General features: G+C 35.3%; 2 protein-coding genes across 3 annotated transcripts in view; one reads left to right on the top strand and one right to left on the bottom strand.

Annotated features, from left to right (window-relative positions):
• Positions 1 to 939, bottom strand: part of zdhhc3b (zinc finger DHHC-type palmitoyltransferase 3b) — a 9,654-nt gene extending 8,715 nt beyond the window's left edge. Inside the window, exon 1 of the mRNA XM_056479654.1 lies at positions 746 to 939. The gene's annotated coding sequence lies outside the window, so the exon portion shown is untranslated. The remainder of the gene's footprint in view (positions 1 to 745) is intronic.
• A 213-nt stretch (positions 940 to 1,152) lies between these two features.
• The window catches only part of ehmt2 (euchromatic histone-lysine N-methyltransferase 2), a 40,507-nt gene continuing 16,966 nt past the window's right edge, over positions 1,153 to 24,693 (top strand). Inside the window, exons 1-17 of one of the 2 annotated variants that reach the window (XM_056479794.1) lie at positions 1,153 to 1,199; positions 3,706 to 3,745; positions 4,358 to 4,453; positions 6,572 to 6,702; positions 7,795 to 7,870; positions 8,993 to 9,081; positions 11,172 to 11,342; positions 11,410 to 11,463; positions 13,832 to 13,967; positions 14,056 to 14,157; positions 14,737 to 14,870; positions 15,446 to 15,589; positions 16,632 to 16,975; positions 18,906 to 19,145; positions 20,958 to 21,040; positions 21,164 to 21,270; positions 21,588 to 21,710. In XM_056479794.1, the coding sequence (XP_056335769.1) occupies positions 1,173 to 1,199; positions 3,706 to 3,745; positions 4,358 to 4,453; positions 6,572 to 6,702; positions 7,795 to 7,870; positions 8,993 to 9,081; positions 11,172 to 11,342; positions 11,410 to 11,463; positions 13,832 to 13,967; positions 14,056 to 14,157; positions 14,737 to 14,870; positions 15,446 to 15,589; positions 16,632 to 16,975; positions 18,906 to 19,145; positions 20,958 to 21,040; positions 21,164 to 21,270; positions 21,588 to 21,710 (2,097 nt within the window). In that variant the 5' untranslated portion in view covers positions 1,153 to 1,172. Of the gene's footprint in view, positions 1,200 to 3,705; positions 3,746 to 4,357; positions 4,454 to 6,490; positions 6,703 to 7,794; positions 7,871 to 8,992; positions 9,082 to 11,171; positions 11,343 to 11,409; positions 11,464 to 13,831; positions 13,968 to 14,055; positions 14,158 to 14,736; positions 14,871 to 15,445; positions 15,590 to 16,631; positions 16,976 to 18,905; positions 19,146 to 20,957; positions 21,041 to 21,163; positions 21,271 to 21,587; positions 21,711 to 24,693 lie in introns of both variants that reach the window. The other variant, XM_056479793.1, reaches the window with a different exon arrangement.

Here is a 24,693-nt window from a genome sequence, read left to right as displayed (position 1 = left end):
AATATATGTGAAACATTGCAATAAACTACATTATTTAAATAGATCTTATACATTTTTTCCCTGACATATACATTTAGGTGTACTAATTTTTGGACTGTTATCTTCAGTTATTTAGGAAGTAAAGCTTCAGATTTGGCTTCAGCACTGACTAATCTAATATACATGCACAAATAAATTATTGTAAAGCATCTCATAGAAAATAATATTCATTTAAAAGAGAGATTTATGAGGGGTGTACTTATATATGCTAAGCACTGTGTATATATAAATATTCCCCCTGAAAACATGGAACAGTTCACAGTTCGAGAACAAGGAATATAAATAATAAAGAAACAATAATCATGTAAACACAATAAAAACAGCCATTTTATGATATATTTACAGCCAAATACAACAGATTTGAGGGATTTATGATATATTTACAGCCAAATACAACAGATCAGATGGATTTTATGATATATTTACAGCCAAATACAACAGATTTGGGGGATTTATGATATATTTACAGCCAAATACAACAGATTTGAGGGATTTATGATATATTTACCTGCATTTTATGCTTATTTTTGACAGGGGTTTTAGCAAATGTGCTAACAGATTCTGAACGACTACATGCAGGATGGTCATACTGAAAAATATACATCTGCAGATATATTTATTAGCCAATAAATAAAATTAATTGGATAATAAAACTGTACACAGGCCAGCAGATGTTGTCCACAGTCCAACACACACACACACTCACCGTGTTTCCTTCAGTAACTCCTCAAGTGTGTGTTGTAAATGATGATTTCTTCTCTCCGCTCACACGCAGATAACGCGAAGATTGGATGAAAAGTTAATATAATAAATTCACGTGCAAATCGATTGAGTTTTTGTCAGAATTACTGTCCAGTTTCGGCAGGTGAGGCTCGACATCCAGGAAGTTTCGGTTGGGAGCGTCACACACTCCACACTTCCGCAATGAAACACAATAAAAGTCCAAACGCAATCAAAAAAATCCCAACCAAAGAAATCTGCACATATATTTTTTAAACATCCTAAACACGTTATATAAATGCTAAACAATATCACATGATATATAAATAACGTTTATAAACCTAAGTTGATTTATTTGTGTAGCTGGGTTAGACTTTTATGTTAGCAGCGGTGGCTGTTGCTCATCCGGCAACATGTCGGCAGCTGAGCGCGCGCTCGAGGTGAGAAACAACACACACAATAAAACACACATTTACACCTACATGTCGTAATCTCAGCCGTGCGTCTGTGTGTTTGAAGCTGTGTTATAAACGCGTTTTCCGGACAGGAGCTGTAAATTATGCGCTCGTTCAGTCGTTCAGTGTCATGCTGTGTTTGCTGCAGCATCAGTCACTCAAACATGCACAAGTTTAACGTTATTAACATTATTCTGTATTAAATACACGGGCTGCTCGATTATGGGAAAAATCATAATCACGATTATTCAAAACGATTACAGCTGAAGTCAAATTTATTCGCCCTCCTGTGAATGTTTAGATAAATATTTCCCAAATGATGTTGAACAGATTCAGGAATTTCTCACAGTATTTCCTATAATATTTTTTCTTCTGGATAAAGTCTTGTTTGTTTTATTTTGGCTAGAATAAAAGCAGGTTTAAATATTTTAAAACTATTTTAAGGTCCATATTATTAGCCCCCTTAAGCAATATATTTTTTGATTACACTATAATCTGAATACTAGTGTCTTGAAAAATATCTTGTCAAATATTATGTTCTGTCAACATAGCAAAGATAAAAGAAATCACTTATTAGAAATGAGTTATTAAATCTATTATGTTTAGAAATTGGTTGAAAAAAATCTTTCCATTAAACAGAAATTGGGGGGAAAAGAGTCTCTTAATTCAGGAGGGCTAATAATTCTGTTGTCACCTGTATATACTCAGTTATTTTCCTCCCTGTAAATAAGGAAAGGGAAATAAATACAATAGTATAAAAATATGAAACACACTGAGCTTTAATCATCTTCACTTTAAGGAAAACACTTCAGCTCCAGCAGTCCTTCAGTCAAGAGCAGTGAGGGATTTTCTGCTTTTGCTGTTTGACTAATGATAAAAGCAGTCTGCAGCAGGAATATTGTGTGCTGTCTCTTTAAGAGCAGTACGGTTCTGATTTATGGTTTCTCTTTCACATGTCTCTTGATTCTCAACTGCTTTGTTTATTACACAAATGAGGATTAATATGAATAATCACTGAACACCGTGTTTTGACACCTATTAGACCATTACAGCGCTCACATTAAGATGACTTTAGATGTGTGTGCTGAGCTCTGCTCGTCTGAGGCTGAGCGCACACACACAACAGCATGCGCTCTCATTCACGCTTTTAAACAACGATGCTAAACATCCCGTGCTGCAAACGTTACATTACTGTACATGCTTTCAGCCATTTTCATGTGGAGCTGAGCTTTGAGGAGCAACAAATATGAACAACTGGAAAGGGTTAATATGATGCAATAATCGCTTATCTCCATTAATGCTTTCATAATCGTTAGAAGCCAAAAATGAATGTTTGATTAATTGCACAGCCCTATTAAATACATGACTAATATGATTTGGTCAGCAGATATTTCAGCTAATATATGCATTAAGACGCTATGATATGATATTATATGATATTGGTTCCTTCAATGTATTTCTGCAGGGATTTAAGATTTCCATTCAAATAGTGAGTTTATTTAGGGGTAGAGTATAAAGCAGGAGGGTTTTGTAGTTCTAAATTAATCGTGTGGATCTTCTGTTAATGTGTTGACATTCTTTATGTTATAAATTTACATTTAGTCATTTAGCAGACGCTTTTATCCAAAGCGACTTACAAATGAGGACAAGGAAGCAGTTTACACAACTATAAGAGCAGCAGTGAACAAGTGCTATAGACAAGTTTCAGGCGTGTAAAGTCTAAGAAGCAAAGCATTAGTAATGTTGTTGTTTTTTTTTGAGAGAGAGAGAGAGAGAGAGGGCACAGTTAGTGGTATAGCCAGAGAGGCAGTTGCAGATTAGGAAGGAAAGTGGAGACTAAACAGTTGCGTTTTTAGTCGTTTCTTGAAGACAGCAAGTGACTCTGCTGTTCTGATGTAGTTAGGGAGTTCATTCCACCAACTGGGCAGATTGAATGTGAGAGTTCGGGAAAGTGATTTCTTCCCTCTTTGGGATGGAACCATGAGGCGACGTTCATTCACAGAACGCAAGTTTCTGGAGGGCACATAAATCTGCAGAAGTGAGAGCAGATAAGGAGCAAAGCCAGAGGTCGCTTTGTAAGCAAACATCAGAGCTTTGAATTTGATGCGAGCAGCAACTGGCAGCCAGTGCAAACGGGTGAGTAGCGGAGTGACATGTGCTCTTTTGGGTTCATCAAAGACCACTCGTGCTGCTGCGTTCTGAAGCAGCTGAAGAGGTTTGATAGAATTAGCTGAAAGCCCGGCTAGTAGAGAGTTGCAGCAATCCAGTTTGGAGAGAACAAGAGCTTGAACAATGAGTTGAGCTGTATGTTCAGATAGGAAGGGTCGGACCTTTCTGATGTTATAGAGTGCGAATCTGCAAGATCGAGCAGTTCTAGAAATGTGCTCAGAGAAGTTCAGTTGGTCATCAATCGTTACTCCAAGGCTTTTTACCATTTTGGATGGTCATAAATGATGTTTAATCGATATATTTTTTGTCTATATTATTGCAGAACCCATCAGATGGGAGCTCGTCTCAATCCAGCCACGAAGGTGAAGATGTCGCTCATCTGAAACAACATTTCATTTATTAAAGATCAAATTATTAGCCTTCCTGAGAAATTTGAATGAGTTTTCCAAATATGTGCTGTTTAACAGAGCATTGACTGTTTTTTTTGCAGTATTTCCCATGTTACTTTTCCTCTAGAGAAAGTCTTATTTCTTTTAGTTTGGCTGAAATTGTAAACAAAGTATTATTTATATGTTTTATTATAATATTATTAGGATTAGTTTTTTATTGGCTGCAGAACAAAACCATTATTGTCCAAAGATTTGGCAAATTAACCTAATTAAATTTCAATTTAAGCTGAATACTAATGTCTTCCAAAAATAGCTAGCAAAAATAATATGTACTGTCATCATGGTGAAAACACTAGAAATTAGTTAGTAATTAGTAAAAATATCATGTTAAAACAACACTTGGGAAACATTTGGAAAATCATTACAGTTTCACAGAAGGTCAAATCATTTTGTCTTCAACTGTGTATCAGTATTGCACAGTAATTTATATGTATGCAGGTAAAATTGTGTAGATTTATCTACATTACTGTAGCTGTGCTTCTCTTTAAATCTGTATTTGTTTCGTCCTGTTTTTCTCCCCATCAGTGGAGGTGAATCCGGCTGTAAAGGGTAAGCAGATGGAGGATCTGACCGGGCGTCAGGATGATGGTCGTCCCTCCACATCCACTAAAACATTTACCGGTCAGTGTATTCACATGATATATATGCATGTACTGTGTTTATTTATTATGTAACTTTACATGTGTATTCTTAAAAAACATAATATCAAAAAAATGATGATTATTGCGATAGTAGTATATGCAATATTGCAGAGAGGTGCATTCAGTTAACTTAAATTTATGTGGCAAGCATTTGTGTGCTGCATGCATCCCTTGTTTATCCAAATCTGACCAATCGGATGAGGCCTTTACTATCTTTAGCCCCGCCTCTTCAGTACGCTGAACCCAGAGCTGAAAATAAATACTAATGCTGGGAGACCAGAGAGGAAAATGACAAGAGCCAATAACAATCAGAATATACATGCATGGACGGCACTGTGGCTCAGTGGTTAGCACTGTGGCCTCGCAGCAATAAGGTCACTGGTTCGAGTCCCGGCTGGGTCAGTTGGCGTTTCTGTGCGGGTGCTCCGGTTTCCGGTTTCCCCAAGTCCAAACACATGTGCTATAGGGGAATTGATGAACTAAATTGGCCGTAGTGTATGTGTGAATGAGTGTGTATGGGTGTTTCCCAGTACTAGGTTGCAACTTGAAGGGCAGTTTCTGTGTAAAACATATGCTGGAATAGTTGGTGGTTCATTCTGCTGTGGCAATCCCTGATAAATAAGGGCCTAAGCTGAAGGAAAATGAATGAATGAATATATGTACACAGAGGTCATTTATGGAGTTTTAAAGTCTAAATGTTGCACCTTGACGTCGTTTTTTTTATTTAATTAGCTCAGAAAATATCTGTTACTTTATTTTAGTATGATCATTGCATAAATAATGTTTTTTTTCTTTTTAATTGCTGATAAAATACTGTTTTACAAGTTAGTTATATCATAATAAATATAGTTATTGTAACACTTAACAACAACATTGCATATTTTCCCGGTAATGTTCTGTCCTAATAGAAATGCATAAAAAATGCGCTATATAAATGCACATTACAGCAACACTTTACATGAATGGGGTGTTCATAAGACTGTTATTAAACCTTTATAATCATGACATGACACATTGTGAATGTAAATAAGATTTTATGCATGCTTACAACCACTGCTATTAAGTGTTAATCACTCAGTTATGACATTTTAAATGCAAAGATGACTGTTTGTTATGACAACTTGACATAAACAAAAACATCACAACCTGTTTTTGTCTTTGTGATGACAACTTGACGTTACCAAGACAACAACACTTGTCATAAATCTGTCATAAACATTACGGTCATAAGGCATTATACGTATTATGAATTTTATAATTGTATCTTTTTATACATATATATATATATATATATATATATATATATATATATATATATATATATATATATATATATATATATATGTATATGTATATATATATATATATGTATGTATATATATATATATATATGTATATGTATGTATATATATATGTATATGTATATGTATGTATATATATATGTATATGTATATATATATATATATATATATATATATATATATATATATATATATATATATATATATATATATATATATATATATATATATATATATATAAATATATATATATATATATATATATTGTCCTCCACTACAGCGGTACAAGCCTAATTAGTCATTAAAATATTTATGATGCTCTTATTAAATGATTTGACGGTGAGTAATGACACTATAATGGCCTCATTAGTCATGTTTATGACAGATTTATGATAAGCTTCGTTGTCTTGGTAAGATTAAGTTGCCATGACAAAGACAAAACAGGTTGTGATGTATTTATGTCAAGTTGTCATAACATACAATGCCATGTGTGCATTTAAAATGTCATAACTGAGCAAATGACACTTAATAGCACTTAATAACAGTTGTAATAGGCATGCATGAAGTCTCATGCACATGATTATAAAGGTTTCATGACAGTTTTATGAACACCCCTTCAAGTAAAGTACTACCCACATGACATTCATTAAAATGACAGCAGATGAAATATTGTGCTCACCTGTATAGTGTGTGTGTGTGTGTGTTTCTCCTGTCAGGTGTTATTAATAAAAGCTCTTCTCCCTCCTCCTCGTCTCTATCATCATCTTCATCATCATCATCATCATCATCATCTTCAGCATCCGGAAGAGCGAAGATGAGCGTTTGTGGTCCAGGCAGTAAAACTCCTTCGTCTTCATCATCTTCATCTGGTCCTCCAGTTAAAGTCCACCGCGCTCGCAAAACCATGAACAGACCGCCGCTGCCTCAGGTGTGTTCTATATCTTCAGAACACACACACACATACACACCGTGAAATCAGTTTTCGTGACAATATGATAATTATGGCTGCTTAATATATTGTTTCAGCATCGATATCATAATGTGTGTATCTGGAATGGTCACATCGTAGGATCTGTAATGTTAAGTTGCGATTATTTTTATTAATCAGTTTAGAAAGATGATTTGTGGAGTTGTTGCAATGTTTATCTCTTGTGTACTGTTCAAATTGACTCCCCTTTGGGTTTGTTGCTGCTGTTTTTGCTGCATTGACTTCCATTATAATCACATTTATTGATTGCTAAGCCATGACGGCAGATAATCATGCATTGCTGCTGGTTTTGCAATCAAAAGATGTGGTTATGATGGAAGTCAATGGAGCAAAACACAGACTCCAACATAACCAAAGCGGAGTCAGTTTGCCCAGAGTGTATTGTTGAATAGTTTTACATTGTCAAAGCATTTTCCCAAAATATGTGTCAAAATAAGATTCATCAGCTAAAATTTGCTGAAACTCAGAGAACGTTGTGGTCAAATTAAGACTCAAAATCACTCCCTAGTGGATGAAAACGACCCAACAGCACACAATAATTAATAACTATAATCTAATCATGTTGATTTTTATTTGGATGTGTTTTTAAGGCTTCTGACTGGACGGTTTCAGTCAGGTTTAAACAATTTGGACACAAGATTTTATAAAGTTTGCTGCTTTAACAAACATTAATTGTGTTTATGTATATAATGAAGACTAAACTGTGTTACTATTTCATTGATACATTTCTGTACCTAAATACTGTAATAATGCACTGTTTCCTTTATTTTTATCTTCATTCTATTGTTTTCATCTGTGCTTTAATGTATTTTATTTGGTCTATTTTTGTATAATTTAGTATTTTTTTATGCAGACGCACTGCCTTATATAATCATCTCAATGTGAATTATGAATTCTGTACAAATAGAGTCATCTTGTGAAATTATATTCATATGTATATCACAGAAATACAACGGATTGCAATGTCAGTTTGTTTCCAATATCATACAGCCCTAATATTAATAATAAAAATAATCATTTGTTTCTGCACAGATCAAACCTGTGGAGTCCATCGCTCCTGCTGCACCTGAGAAACCCGCCGGCGGAGAGAAAACAGACGCTGACACAGGTCTGATTTAATTCCTTAATTGTGTTTGTTATAATCAGACTTGATTAAAGCAGTCTGCAGAAACACTTTGACATTCTCCTGTTGTACGTGTCATCAGAGCTGGAAAGCTGAAGATAATGTCAGCATAGACCAGTGGTCACCAATCTCCTTCCTGGAGGTCCGGTGCCCTGCAGGGTTTAGCTCCAACTTGCCTCAACACACCTGGGTGTTTCAAGTATACCTAGTAAGACCTTGATTAGCTCGTTCAGGTGTGTTTGATCAGGGTTAGAGCTAAAATCTGCAGGACACCAGACCTCCAGGAACAAGTTTGGTGACCCCTGGTATAAACTATAAGAAAACTATAAATGTGGAGTTTTAGATGAAGCACAAATGAACAGCGACAGGAGTCTCTATAGACCAGGGGTCACCAATCTCGGTCCTGAAGGGCCAGTGTCCCTGCAGGTTTTAGCTCCAACTTGCCTCAACACACCTGGCTGGGTGTTTCAAGTATACCTAGTAAGACCTTGATTAGCTTGTTCAGGTGTGTTTGATCAGGGTTGGAGCTAAAATCTGCAGGACACCGGACCTCCAGGAACAAGTTTGGTGATCCCTGCTATAGACTGACAGAAGCATTCTCACACACTCACACTCCAGCACACATGCAGATCTGACCAGCACTGACAACACTAGTCCTGTTTTACATCTGTCGCGATGCTGATGCCAATTTATTCCCATCTATGTCATGCCATTGAATTGAATTGAGAGAGTAATAAGCAATGATATCTAATAATAACTCTAGTTGGTCACACTTTACAATAAGGTTGTATTAGATATTAGTTAATTAGTAACATTTACTACAGTGTTTGTTCATGTTAGTTAATGAAAACACAGTCAGTCATTGTTAGTTCATGTTAACTCATCATGCACTGGATGTTAATAATGCATGTAAATGTTAAACTGTGATTAATAAATGCTGTACAAGTATTGCTGATAATTAATCGTGTTAGTAAAAACATTAACTAGTAAAACCTTATTGTAAAGTGTGACCCTGTAGTTTGAAAACCTCAAACAGGAGCAATGCAAACAACTCATTGCAGAGAAAAATAGGTAACCTGATGCAATGTTTTCATTCTGCTTGTGTAGTTGTGAAGAAGCGTAAAGCAGGTTTGGACTCTGATGTTTCAGCGACTCCTTCAGGAACACCAGAGAAAGTCTTGAAGCCGCAGGTGGAGGTGAGATCATGAACAACACCTGACCGTCTTAAATTCAGGTTAAAAATAAAGCAGTGTATCGTGCAAAAGTGGGTAAATGACTGTTTCACATGCCCTGGAATGTATTGTTGATGAAGATTGTTGTTGTTTATTGAGTGTCTGGAATGGATTGTTGTTTTTATCAATATATTCCTTTTAGTATGGAGTAGTAATGAACTAAACATTTTATAAAAGTAAAATTAAGAAAGAAGTAATAATAATTATAATTGTTTTGTTTATTAAATATGAGAGAGATAAATAAAGATATATTTTTAATACGGTCTGCACGATATTGCTGCAATTTTGTGTATATATATATATATATATATACAGTATGTATATGTATGTATGTATGTATGTATATGTATGTATGTTGCGATATGATTATAATTTCACCAGATGATCTGAATACCTCTATTTGGAAAGTCCTTTTCTATGCAGTGCGTCAGGGTTAACAGTGCTTTAGGATTTTCTGGGGAGTCAAACAGTATGAAATTGAAGTGCAGAAATTGAACAATTGTAAAATAACATGGTCATCAGTGTATAAATAATAAAAAATAATAATATTTAATAATATCCTTTTGTTTTAATATTATATTCCTTATATTTTAATATCCAATCTTTCTAGTGTGACTATTACAGATACACATTGCAGTATCGATGCTCAAACGATAAATAGTTCAGCACTGTTATTACTTTAATCTGTAATATCATTAATACTAGTCGATGTTGTTAATAATTTATTTATTCATTTATTTACACAATTTATTTATTTATATTTCTGTTATTACATACATTTTATTTATTTGTAAATAGTTTATTATCATTATTATTATTATTATATGTATAATAATGATTTGTGCCTGGAATGGATTGTTGTTTTTATTAATATATTCCTTTTAGTATGGAGTAATAATAAACTAAACATTTTATAAAAGTAAAATTAAGAAACAAGTAATAATAATTATAATTTTTTGGTTTAATAAATGAGAGAGAGATAAATAAAGATATATTTTTAATACGGTCTGCACGATATTGCTGCGATATATATTGTGAGATGATTATAATTTCCCCAGATGATCTGAATATCTCTATTTGGAAAGATGTCATTCATTTAGATCGACTGGGATGATCAAGTCTTTTTCTATGCAGTGCGTCTGCGTAAAATATAATAAAATGCAAGCATCAATAAAAATAAAAGTGAAAACACAGTGCTTTAGGGTTTTCTGGGGAGTCAAACAGTGTGAAATTGGAGTGCAGAAATTGAACAATTGTAAAATAACATGGTCATCAGTGTATAAATAATAAAAAATAATAATATTTAATAATATCCTTATTTTAATGTTTGATTCCTTATATTTTAATATCTAATCTTGCTTATGTGACTATTACAGATACACACATTGCAATATCGCTGCTCAAACGACAAATAGTTCAGCACTGTCATTAATTTAATCAGTGATATTATTAGTAGGGTGTCACAGTGGCGCTGTGGGTCGCACAGTCACCTCACAGCACGAAGGTCGCAGGTTCGAGCCTCGGCTGGGTCAGTTGACTTTTCTGTGTGGAGTTTGCATGTGTTGTCGTGGGTTTCCTCCAGGTGCTCCGATTTCCCCCACAGTCCAAACACATGCGCTATAGGGGAATTTGGTAAGCTAAATTATCCGCAGTGTGTGTGTGTGAATGAGTGTGTATGGGTGTTTCCCAGTGATGGGTTGCAGCTGGAAGGGCATAGTTTATACAGTTTAATTTGTTTTCTATACACCTGGCCAATATGCAGCTAATATTAATGATAATCCTTTGTCCAACACATGCTAGATAAAAAATATATTATTAGTACCATGAGTAATATAAATAACAGATACTGTTGTTTTTTTATGTTAATAATAATAATAAGAACATTAATAAGCCAAGCTACATTAAGTAATATAGTTAGTTTGTCTAATGGCTTTTATAACGAGGCGATCAAAACATTTGTTAGAGCTTTTATGTGAAATATTCAGCAAACATGTAAAGCTGTTGATTTTTAATATTCATATAATATTAGCATATGTAAATGTGTGTTTGCCCAGCCTCCACTGACAGCGTCTCCAGCGGTGCGGAAGGCGGAGCCTGTTGCCGCGGTGGCTAAAGATTCTCACAGTCGTTGGATGGAAGATCTGGATGAGGAGGCGGATGAGGAGGATTTTCACCTGCTTTACAACAGTTACTGCGGCGATGATGTCATTTACTCGGACAGCAAGGTAAAATACATTTATAACACTGCATGAACATCACTGATGTTTATATTAATGTGCTTTTGATGTGCAGTCAGATGAAGGGATGACTGAAGAGCCGATGGGGGCGGGGCATCTGTCTGATCATGTGAGTGATTTCGTCCAATGATATGAAGGAGCAGTTTATTTTTAACAATGTATAATATTCTATTCTATTATTGATTTATAATATTAATGATGGTGGCGCAGTGGATAGCGCTGTTCCCTCACAGCATGAATGTCGCTGGTTTGAGCCTCAGCTGGGTCAGTTGCCATTTCTGTGGAGTTTGCATGTTCTCCCATTGTTGGCGTGGGTTTCCTCCGGGTGCTCTGGTTTCCCCCACAAGTCCAAACACATGCGGTATAAGTGAATTGGGTAGGCTTAATTGTCCTTAGTGTATGTGTGTGAATGAGTGTGTATGGATGTTTACCAGTGATGGGTTGCAGCTGGAAAGGCATACACTGCATAAAACAAGTTGGCGGTTCATTCCGCTGTGGCGACCCCAGATTAATAAAGGGAATAAGCCGAAAAGAAAATCAACATTAATATTTAATATTATTATTTTTTGAATATTGATATTTAATATTGTTTAGCAATTGCTTTGTGAAACTGGTGTAAAAAGTATTACATATTAACCTAATATTTATAGTCATTATACATGTATAGCCAAAATGTGTGGGAACTCTAAATAAACAAAACATTTTATACAGTATTTAGACTAAATTCACCAAATAAATATACATTTTTTAATATTAATGAATTTAATAATATTCGTTATTTTTATTTTAAAGTCTAATTGTTACAGTAGAAAAATATCTTTCTCATGTCATGTAATAAACTAAATGTTTTATACACTTTGAGACAAAAATCATAAAAGTATCCTTTTAATATATTGATATTAAATGGCACCTATGGTGAAAAATCTACTTTTCAAGCTGTTTGGGCAGAAATGTGTATAAGTATAGTGTATAAACTGTCATATTGGGGTGAAATAAACACACCTAGTCAATAAAAAGAAATAAACACACCTTTTTTTCTAATTTAACAACATAAAAACGGTGGACCAATTGGAGCGGTTTTCAGATCGACTGTAACTTTACGTAGGAGAGCGGTCCCCCCGCCCACCAATATTGATTGACAGCTGCGTATTAACATGTCCGGTAGTCACTTGTATAATCATATCAACAAGAGAGGACGAGCGCAAAGCAGCCGGGAATAAAAGATCTGTTCAGTTCGCTAGAGTCATCAATCATCATCAAACGTGATCAAGAGTGAGTTTCACATGTTTAAATGCTTTAAAACAGAGCATGTGTGTAATGAATTACAGCCATTTAGCTTAGCTTTACTTAATCAGCACAGCCGCATGTCAGAACAATTATAAAGGAAGACGCTTCAGTCCCGGTTTGTGGATGTTAAATCAGGTTTATTTTGTACATTAATATAACAGATATCCATACTGCAGTGGAGATTACCAGTATCATGTCACATATACGTGCAAAAAGAGTGCAAAGCTAAACGGGCGCTCTGTCTGTCTGTGTGTGTGTGTGTGTGTGTGTGTGTCTGCTGCAGTGTGTGTTTGCGCGCGTGAACTTTGTGTGACCCTGCCATGCAACTGCACAATAAATCCTCATTGGTAAAGTTCTTACTGTAGTATTTCTCACAAACACTACGTGAGATCTGCTTCCTTTAAGTCTGTCTGTTGTCTGACGCAGCCGAGGGAGGAGATTAAGGCACGTAGAAACGGTGGGCGGGGAGGACTAGCCTTAAAGGAGCAGTACACCAAAACCGGCACCCAGTGAAAAAATGTATAAATGGGAATTTAATAAAAGGTATAATAAAAAATCTGATGGGTGTTTTAAGCTGAAACTTTACAGACACATTCTGGAGACGCAAAACACTTGTATTAAATCTGAAAGTTAAATTGTATATTAAAGTCTAATTGTTACAGTAGAAAATATCTTTCTCATGTCATGTAGTAATAAACTAAACGTTTTATACACTGTTGAGACAAAAATCATTAAGGTATCTTTTTAATATATTGATATTACTGTACTTAATCAGATGCATGCTGTTTTAATATTTTAAAGGTGCTGTGTGTGAGTTTTTACTTCTTTAAAGCATAAAAATACAATAATATGTTAGCAGGTATTCTTCCAGCTGCAACACGACACTGGGAAACACCCATACACTCTTGCATTCACACACATACACTATGGACAATTTAGCTTACCCAATTCCCCTATAGCGCATGTGTTTGGACTGTGGGAGAAACTGGAGCACCCGGAGGAAACCCACGGTAACACGCCAAACTCCACACAGAAACACCAACTGACCCAGCCGCGACTCGAACCAGCGACCTTCTTGTTGTGAAGGCTGGCAGGCCGGATGACGTTAATCTAAATATACCTGCTTTTTTTAGACAGTAAAGTGTGTGTGTGTGTTTGTATCAGAGTGTGTGATGGTGTTGTGTTTGTAGAGCTCAGGCTCCGATCGGCCGCTCGCCGCTTATAAACGGAACTCATCAGAGAGAGAAGAAAACACATGGAAGCGGCAGGGGAAGGGGAAAGCCAGAGACAGAGCAGCAGCTGGAGGAGAACAGGACACTGAGAAAGGTGTGTGTGTGTGTGTTATCAATCAAGTGTTTGTAAGTGTGTATGTGCGTGTGTGTTACTGATCACCTCTCTCTCTGTGTGTGTGCAGGTGCAGAGTCAGCATCAGTGACAGTGGGCAGCACAGACTACACTGAGGTTCCTCTGGACTCTCTCAGACTCTCAGACAGTCTCTCTCTCTCTCCACACGCCGGTGAACACCCACTGCACACACATCGCATTCAGAAATGCATATATTCATGTGAATATATGAATATATATTTCATATTGTTTTGGAAATGTGAAATATATTCATGTTTTGTCATGTGAAGCCATTATAATTATCTCTATTTATACTAAAGGGCTGCTGAATGCTTGATTCTGATTGGCTGATGATCACTAAGGTGTTTGGTTGTTGTCAGATAAAGGCACAGCGAAAGTAGTTCCGGCAGGTTTAGAGCACATTACAGCTCCATATCACTCCGCTGAGTGAGTTAAGTTATTTCACAGCTACAACAGTCATAAATCACATCAAAACACGACAGAAGAAAATAGCGAAAGTTGTCCGCTGTGTGTGTGTGTGTGTGTGTGTGTGTGTGTGGGTGTGTTTAAGTCTCTGTGCTCCTTGTGTTTTAAGTTTTACTCTCAAAATCATACCACAGATTTGTAATAATGAAGTCCCCAGATGTGAAGTGTGTGTAAGTCTCTGCTGTGTGTGTGTGTGTGTGTGTGTGTGTGTGTGTGTGTGTGTGTGTGTGTGTGTGTGTGTGCGCGTGTGTGTGTGTGTGTTCAGACGGCAGTGATGCAGAAACAGAGCGTCTGGAGGAGCTCCCACTGTGCAGCTGCAGGATGGAGGCTCCGCGACTCGACAGCTCCAGCGTTCGCTCCAGCAGGACCTGCATGGCCATCCAGAGCATCAATGGAGAGGTCAGACACACTTCCCGAGTTGGAATACACACACTATATCTCTAATATTTAACCGCTGGACAAACAGACAAAGACTGTGACCTTACAAGCTCAATAAATCATTCCCCCTGACACAGTACACTCATAAAACCACTTGTTTCAGTATTTTAATTGAACAATTAAGTATAATTAAACATTCAATTAAACATATCAACATATTTTTTAAATATATGAAACATTGTGTGGTGTGTGTGTGTGTGAGAGATATGTGTGTGAAAGTGTAATATCTATAAATATACACATATATATTTCACTAGGAATTTTATAATTATTAGTAAGTTGCTAAAATGCGATTTGATGGCAATAACAGTGTATACCAGTAGTTTGCATCTTCCTAGCTCACAACAGATCTGTTTTTAACTGTTTATAAGTGACTGATTAAAAGCAGTTCTGGCACAAATAAAGTTTAAAATTCAACATTAGGTTAAAACTACCTTATATGAACAGTAAAATCAGTTATATTTTGTGCTGGGTAAGTCATATCTTTTTGTCCCCTCATGTGTGTGTTTTGGTTGGTCCCATCCTCTGTGTTTCAGCTGGTGGGCTGTACCAATGTGATCATGAAGGGGGAGACGATGCGTCCGTCCAGCCGTGTGTCTCTGATGGTGTTGTGTGAGACGCACCGCTCACACATGGTCAAACATCACTGCTGTCCCGGATGCGGATACTTCTGCCTCTCCGTGAGTCTCTCAAAATATACTCAAATATACAGACAAAATAATGAATGTAAATATATATATATATATATATATATATATATATATATATATATATATATATATATATATATATATATATATATATATATATATATATATATATATATATATATATATATGTGTGTATGTATGTATGTGTATATATATATATATATATATATATATATATATATATATGTGTATGTGTGAGTGTGTGTGTATGTGTATATATATATATATATATATATATATATATATATATATATATATATATATATATATATATATATATATATATATATATATATATATGTATATATATATATGTATATATATGTATGTATATGTATATAAAAATACATAATAAATACTTAATTAATAATAATAATAAATAGAAATAAATAATATACACAAATTACGAACAACTAGAAAACAATGACAACATTTATTTATTTATAAATATAAATTGCATTATTTATATTATATTTATTTATCAAATTTTTTAAATGTAATTTATTTATTAAATAACACACTCATGTATTTCCAATATTAGTTATGCATTTTCTATTTCTTTATTCATATATTGTTTTGTTTATTTAGACAATTTAATTTTTAATTTATTTATTTTTGGTATAATTTTATATTTTATAGTTTTTATTTTTATATATTTACTTTTTCATTATAATTTTTATTACATTTCAATGTATTCATTTTTTTTAAATGTTTTTTTTCTCTAAACTATTTTCTAAATTCTTGTTATTAGATCTTTTCAGTTTTTTTGTCAATAAAAACTTTGTTTAAAGTTAATATTTCCATTATTTAACATTTTGTTGCTCGTCACATTAAATGCATGTAAACAAATACCTAATTTATTATTTATTATTAGTTTATTAAGTGTTTTATTTTGAGTTGTTTTTAAATTGTTTTAAAATACAAATAATTTCTATGTTTTTTTAGGTTTTACTTAATTATTAGCTTCTCACAAACCTGATTTATATTAATATTTAATCTGTTTTTTGCACAGGGAACGTTTCTGGAATGTTGTCCGGACGTTCACATCACTCACCGTTTCCACCGCAGCTGTGTGTCGGTGCTGGGCAGTGGGCGGAGCCGAGCAGCTGTGGGCGGGGCTGATGATCAGTGGGCGGAGCCAACAAGCAGTGGGCGGAGTCGAGGAACAGTGGGCGTCGGCCTGTTGTTCTGTCCTCACTGTGGCGAAGACGCGTCAGAAGCGCGCACGGTCTCCATCCCGCCAGCAGCACCCCCTGCTGGATCTCATGTGGTCACTGCGAGCGCTTCGTCCACCACCGCCAGCACACACACTCAGCACACACTTCACACACACCGCAGGACCACAGACAATCTCAAGTAAGCAGATTCAACTTCTTTTATTTATTTATTTATTTATTTATTTTCACTTTTTTTCATCCAAAAAATGTTATGCAAATAATAATAATACGTAAATAAATTAAAATAATAATTATAGGTAAATAAAAAAATCTAAATAAATTAATTAAAATAAATTTCAAACAAAATAAATTAATTCATTAAAATAAAATTCAAGATGAAGCCAATTATTAGCTAAATAAAAAAATCTAAATAAATAAATTAAAATAAATTTCAAACAAAAATAAATTAATTAATTACAATAAAATTGAAGATCAAGTCAGTTATTAGGTAAATAAGCAAAAAATATATATAATTAAAATAAAATTCAAGATGAAGTCAATTATTAGATAAATAAACAAAAATAAATTAATTCATTAAAATAAAATTCAAGATGAAGTCAATTATTAGATAAATAAACAAAAATAAATTAATTAATTACAATAAAATTGAAGATCAAGTCAATTATTAGGTAAATAAATAAAAAGTAATTAATTCATTAAAATAAAATTCAAGATGAAGTCAATTATTAGGTAAATAAAAAAATCTAAATAAATTAATTAAAATAAATTTCAAACAAAATAAATTAATTAATTACAATAAAATTGAAGATCAAGTCAGTTATTAGGTAAATAAGCAAAAAATATATATAATTAAAATAAAATTGGAGATGAAGTCAATTATAAGGTAATAAAATAAAAATGAATGAATTAATTAATTAGAATAAAATTCAAGATCAAGTCTATTATTAATAAAACAGACATTTAATAAAATAAATTAATTAATTAACAGACAACGTGGTCATTCAGACAAAAAATAATAATTATAGGTAAATAAAAATGTATTTATTTATTAAAATAAAATTCAAGATCAAGTCTGTTAATAATAAAACAGACATTTAATAAAAATTAATTAACAGACAACATGTTCTTCCAGACAAAAAAATAATAATTATAGGTAAATAAATTAATTTAAATAAATTAATATAAATAAAAATCAAGATGAAGTCCATTATTTGGTAAATAAATAAAAATGAATTAATTTATTAAAATAAAATTGAAGATCAAGTCGGTTATTATGTAAATTAACTAAATAATTAAGATAAAGTTGGAGATGAAGTCAATTATTAGGTAAATAAATAAAAATAAATTAATTAAAATAAAATTCAAGATCAAGTCTGTCATTATGTAAATTAATTAAATAATTAAAATAAAATTGGAGATGAAATCAATTATTTGGTAAATAAATTAAAAAAAATTATTAATTAAGATAAAATTGAAGATCAAGTCGGTTATTATGTAAATTAACTAAATAATTAAAATAAAATTGGAGATGAAGTCAATTATTAGGTAAATAAAAAAAATAATAAATTAATTAAGAGAAATTTCAAGATCAAGTCAATTATTAGGTAAATAAACAAAAAAATAAATAAAAAATTTAAATAAAATTAAAGATGAAGCCAATTACTAAATGAGTAAACAAAAACAAATAAATTAATTAGGATACAATTCAAGATTAAGTCTATAATTAATAAGAAAGACATTTAATTAAAAATAAATAAATAAATAAATAAATAAACAGACACCATAGTCATCCAGACAGACATGCACGTTAAGGTATATTTAATTAAATAATGTCCCACAACATTTTAGGTAATTTGTAATTTAGAAATGTTTGCGATTCTTAATGTAAACCGTGTGTATTGTTGAAATATGTCTACAATTATAATTATAGTATTTTTTAATTTATTAATTCATCTGCTGTCTCTTGCCTTTAATGTATATTCATTAATTAGCCTGTACAATAATGAGCTAAGACTAATATTTAGGATTTAATTTCTTTGTTTTCTTAAGGTGTATTTATGTTGAAATGATCTATTTTAACTGAAGTCTTTGTTTTCTTTTTGATGCAGTGCCAGGATGCGTTGTCGTGTAGATGTGAGAAAGGGGGCTGAGCTGCAGTCTCAGCCAGCTAATGGCACTGCTGCAGGGAGCGGGGAGGAGGATGCGGTTGCTGTGGGCGACGGTGGGGTGGACAGTGTGGGGCCATCGCTGGTTCTGCCCAATGGAAAGCCAGTGTGTCCTAGTGCACTTCCTGCTGGAGACAGAAGGGCGGCGCTGCAGAGAGCCATACTCACACAGGACACCGAGAGGTGCAGATGTTATTTTATTATCATTATTTGTCTTATGTATGTATGAATACAGGTGAATGTGTCACATCATATATACATATCATGACATGTATACACTCACTGGCCACTTTATTAGGTACACCTCATCAGTACCAGGTTGGACCCCCTTTTGCCTTCAGAACTGCCTTAATCCTTCATGGCAGAGATTCAACAAGCTACTGGAAATATTCCTCAGGGATTTTGCTCCATATTGACATGATAGCATCACGCAGTTGCTGCAGATTTATCAGCTGCACATCCATGATGCGAATCTCCCGTTCCACCACATCCCAAAAGTACTCTATTGGATTGAGCTCTGGTGACTGTGGAGGCCATTTGAGTACAGTGAACTCATTGTCATGTTCAAGAAACCAGTCTGAGATGATTCACGCTTTATGACATGGTGCGTTATCCTGCTGGAAGTAGCCATCAGAAGATGGAGACACTGTGCTCATAAAGGGATGGACATGGTCAGCAACAATACTCAGGTAGGCTGTGATGTTGACACGGTGCTCAGTTGGTACTAATGAACCCAAAGTGTGCCAAGAAAATCTCCCCCACACCATTACACCACCACCACCGGTAGCCTGAACTGCTGATACAAGGCAGGATGGATCCATGCTTTCATGTTGTTGATGCCAAATTCTGACCCGACCATCTGAATGTGTCAGCAGAAATGGAGACTCATCAGACCAGGCAACGTTTCTCCAATCTTCTCTTGTCCAGTTTTGGTGAGCCTGTGTGAATTGTAGCCTCAGTTTCCTGTTCTTAGCTGACAGGAGCGACACCCGGTGTGGTCTTCTGCTGCTGTAGCCCATCCGCCTCAAGGTTGGACGTGTTGTGTGTTCAGAGATGCTCTTCTGCAGACCTCGGTTGTAACGAGTGCTTATTTGAGTTACTGTTGCCTTTCTATCAGCTGGAACCAGTCTGGCCATTCTCCTCTGGCATCAACAAGGCATTTGCGCCCACAGAACTGCCGCTCACTGGAGATTTCCTCTTTGTCGGACCATTCTCTGTAAACCCTAGAGATGGTTGTGTGTGAAAATCCCAGTAGATCAGCAGTTTCTGAAATACTCCGAGCAGCCCGTCTGGCAGCAACAACCATGCCACGTTCAAAGTCCCTTAAATCCCCTTTCTTCCCCATTCTGATGCTCACTTTGACCTACAGCAGATCGTCTTGACCATGTCTACATGCCTAAAGCTGCTGCCATGTGATTGGCTGATTAGAAATTTGCTTTAACAAGCAGTTGGACAGGTGTACCTAATAAAGTGGCCGGTAAGTGTGTGTACATGTGAATATGTATTAGTGCTGTCAAACATTTAATTGCAAATAAAAATTAACAAATCACTTAATAATAATCATTGATGTCATAAAATGCAAAATGGCAGAAAATGTGTCATTTTAAAATGTAAATAGATTATAAAATTAAATAAACGTAATAGTTTAAAATACTTCCAAAAATTTCAATTAGGCAATAAAAATAGTTCTAATAATTAAAGAAATAAATAAAAAATGCTTGAGTATATACAAAATATAATAAAAATAATAAAAATGAATGAAACAAAATATTTTTATAACAAAATGTAATAGTGAAATACTGACAGTGCAGAATTAAAATCCCCTAGTTTAACAATAAAAACAGATGAAATGTGTGGGAGTGAAGACATTGCAAAAATACTACATTTATTTGCTGGTAATAATTGAATCCTAAAAAAAGCACTCAATTGATCGAGATAACGTCTTCCAATGATGTCATTGTCATGTGATCCGCTTGTCTGTTTCTGATTGGTCAGGAGGAAGAAGTTGCGCTTTCATCCCCGTCAGCTTTACCCTGCAGCCAAACAGGGGGAAGCTCAGAGAGTTCTGCTCATGCTCAGTGCGTACCTGCTGTTCACACACACACACACACACACACACACACACACACACTTAACATGTAATATGTCTTTCTGCATTATAGCTCATGGTTTCTCTCTCTCTCTCTCTGTGTGTGTGTCAGTGGAGGGCATTGACCCGTCGTATCAGTCAGACTCTCAGAATCGGCGCTGTGCTCTTCACGCCGCGGCTCAGCGAGGTCTGCTGGAGATCTGCTATCTGCTCGTACAGGTCAGATTTACACACACACACACTGCAGCTCTCACATTTACACACACACACTGCACTACTTCAATATAAACACTTTCTAGATCACTCTGTCAGGCGTTGTCTATGTCTAATGTTTTAACACCGAACCATTGCTCAATTAAATAAATATATAAATATAACACTATAAAATCTAATACTTCTGCATCATTATCACTGCTGCTGATCGTCTGTTATGTTTCTGAATATTGATCGCCCTGTCTGTCTGCGTTTGCTGACATGAAAATGCTGAGGGGAAAGCATGAGATTAAATCTGCATGTGTTTCTGCTTCTGATTTTAGGCAGGCGCTAAAGTGGACGCCCAAGACAAGAGCCTGAGGACCCCGCTGTTAGAGGCCATAGTGAACAATCATGTGGACGTGGTGAAATACCTGATCCAGAGCGGAGCCTGCGTCTATCACGCTGTGAGCATTTCACACACACACACACACACACACACACACATGCACTCCTGATCCAGAGCAAAGCCTATTTAACATACTGTCAGCATCACACTCACACACACACTCGCATGCATACACAGAACCTGTGTTTATTACACTGTGACCATCACAGACATACACACATGTTTGTTTTTGTGAATTGTGGGGACATTGCATAGGCTTCCATTGTTTTTTATACTGTATAAACTAGGGATGTCCAGATCTGATCACATGATCAGAAATCAGGCCCGATCATGCAGTTTCAGACTCGATTGGAATCGGACAATCACTATTCTAATATGTGTATATATATATATATATATATATATATATAATAGGTGGGCTTAGAGTAGTTTTTTATCTAGATTAAAATGGCTCATTTGAATACTGTCGAAGGCATTCAGAATATGTGTGCTACACAAATAATAAATCTCTGAGAGCGGGTTTCTCGAGCCAGGTGGTGCATTAGACCAGGGGCTCATCTCCTGTTTCCAAAATGCATCACACACTGCTTGAGAAACTGATCTACTATGATAATTGGTGATGAAAATAAATGATGTTCAATAAGATGTACCTGTGTTTACTGACTGTTTATTCAGTTAAACATGAATGTTGAACTGTCGGCCTACATCAGCTCCAAACAGCCATTTCATACTTGCTTTTGATAATGTACATACAGAAAATGCTGCTTCTCAATGCCAAGTTCACAGAGCCCTGATGGTGTGTCAAACATTGAGTATGTTTAGATGGGCAACAATACTTTAATACGATTTTAATATGATTAAAACAATACTCTGATTAAGAGTCTACCATGTAAACAGCGATTTTTGATCACCTTAATGCGATTAAAGTCATAACTGAACTGAACAGAAATGGAATTAAGATGTGGAGTGCAGATATTAGAGGCATTACTGAAGTAAACACTGCAATCAAACTATTACAGTCATGAAGGGCTTTTCACCATATTTTCACACAAGATCCAAGACACAGGCGGCTGTCAGTGAAGGACCACACACAAAACACACACTCACAAACACACACACACACACAGCGAAATGCGGAAGTTTTTTTTCTTTCCATTTGGTGAGCGTTATTAAATTCTATAACACTCTCATCAGTCGTTACTCCTTATTTGCGTCCAATACCCCAGTTTGTCACGGGGGCATGAATGAAATGTTCAAGTTAAAGTGAAACTGCTGAACTGCAGCTAAAGTCAGGCATCCTGTTGATTTGATTCAGAAGGGCACTTGTTTGTCAGACGGCTCACTGGTCTGGTATACATCCGCGCTAAAATATCAAGGTGAAAGTCATCATAGCTTGCGTAGAATAGACCCAGCTCCCAACCCAACTTTGAGAATAGATTAACGGCGATATTTTTTTTATCGCGCGATAAGAGTCTCGCGTTAACGCCGATAACGCCCCAGCACTTATATATACACAGGGTGGGCCATTTATATGGATACACCTTAATTAACATATTGGGAATTTCACCAGAAAAACACTGGTGTGCTTGGTTTTAACCTAACTTTATTTTTTCCTCAGTTATCTACAAGCCCCCTTACATATACTAATGTGCCACAAACAGGACGTTAATATCACCAACCATTCCCATTTTATTAAGGTGCATCCATATAAATGGCCCACCCTGTATATATCTCATGGTTTTTGAACACATCTATAGTTATGCGGTGGCACAGAGGTAGACCTCTTTCTAAACTTCACACAGAAACAGCAGCGTGTGCGGCATGACATCACTTTATTGCAGAGACGCTATTGGTTAAATGCTGACAAAGTAGAACAAGGAAGCGGCTTGGATTGGAAAGCGTGAAAATGTCTGGATGTATTATAAAGTTGATGATGACAACATTGCCAAAGCAAACTGTGAGATATGTACACGTGGGATTGCAAGAGGTGGAAAGGAAAAGGCTGTTTGAGTAGTTGAATGTTATGTTACAGCCAAAACATAATTTTGTGTGTAAACCTTGCATAGTGTGTTGTACTCCTCTCTCTCTCTCTCTCTCTCTCTCTCTCCCCCCAGCGGCTAATCATTATGAACTTGCCTGAATCAGAGTGGTTTGGCTATAAATACTGGCTTATGAAGCTAGTGAGCTGAGGAACACTTATGAAGCTAGTGAGCTGAGGAACACTTCTCCCCAGCTCTTAAGTGCAACAGTTGGTTTTTGTGATATTGTTCACTCATCGTTGTGTTGTGTGGTGATATTATTCACAAGTGTTTGCAGTAGTTGAATTTTGCAGTAGTTGGATTAATCTTTAATGCCTAATTAAGTTTATTGTGTCTCATTTCTATTTTGTGTGCCTAAAGGGTGAGTGCCTTATTTTATTTTATTTCGCCTGTTTATGGTTGAGAGAGGAAGCTCAGGGAGATTTATGTTGTTGATTTATTTTTTATTTTTTTCATCTTTAATGTTGCATTAGGTAAGCTAGTCCTCTAAACTTTAGTTAGCTGCTTTCTGTTTGTTGTTTTAGGCTGTACCCATTCAGTTTTGACCTCTAGTTTCTCTACTTTGAGTTGACTCTTCACTCTAGGGCTGAGGATTGAAGTTTTCAATTCAATTCACCTTTATTTGTGTAGCGCTTTTACAATGTAGATTGTGTCAAAGCAGCTTCACATAAAAGGTCACAGTAAATAGGAACAGTGTAGTTCAGTTTGTAGTGTTTAAGTTCAGTTCAGTTGAGCTCAGTTCAGTGTGGTTTAATAATCACTACTGAGAGTCCAAATATTGAAGAGCAAATCCAACCATGCAGATCCCGAACCATCCAAGCCAGTGGCGACAGCGGAGAGGGAAACAAAACTTCACTAATGGCGGAAGTGAAGAAAAAAAACCTTGAGAGAAACCAGACTCAGTTGGGCACGACCATTTTAATTTCTCCGCTGGCCAAACGTCTTGTGCAGAGCTGCAGTCTCAGTGGCGGAGGCTGGAAGCTGGCCTCAGCGAAGACTCGT

The sequence above is a fragment of the Danio aesculapii genome, chromosome 19 (genome assembly GCF_903798145.1).
Source record: "Danio aesculapii chromosome 19, fDanAes4.1, whole genome shotgun sequence".
In the NCBI taxonomy this organism is placed as follows: domain Eukaryota; kingdom Metazoa; phylum Chordata; class Actinopteri; order Cypriniformes; family Danionidae; genus Danio; species Danio aesculapii.
The sequence above is the reverse complement of the archived record's forward strand: the minus strand, read 5'-3'. Positions and strand labels throughout refer to the sequence as shown.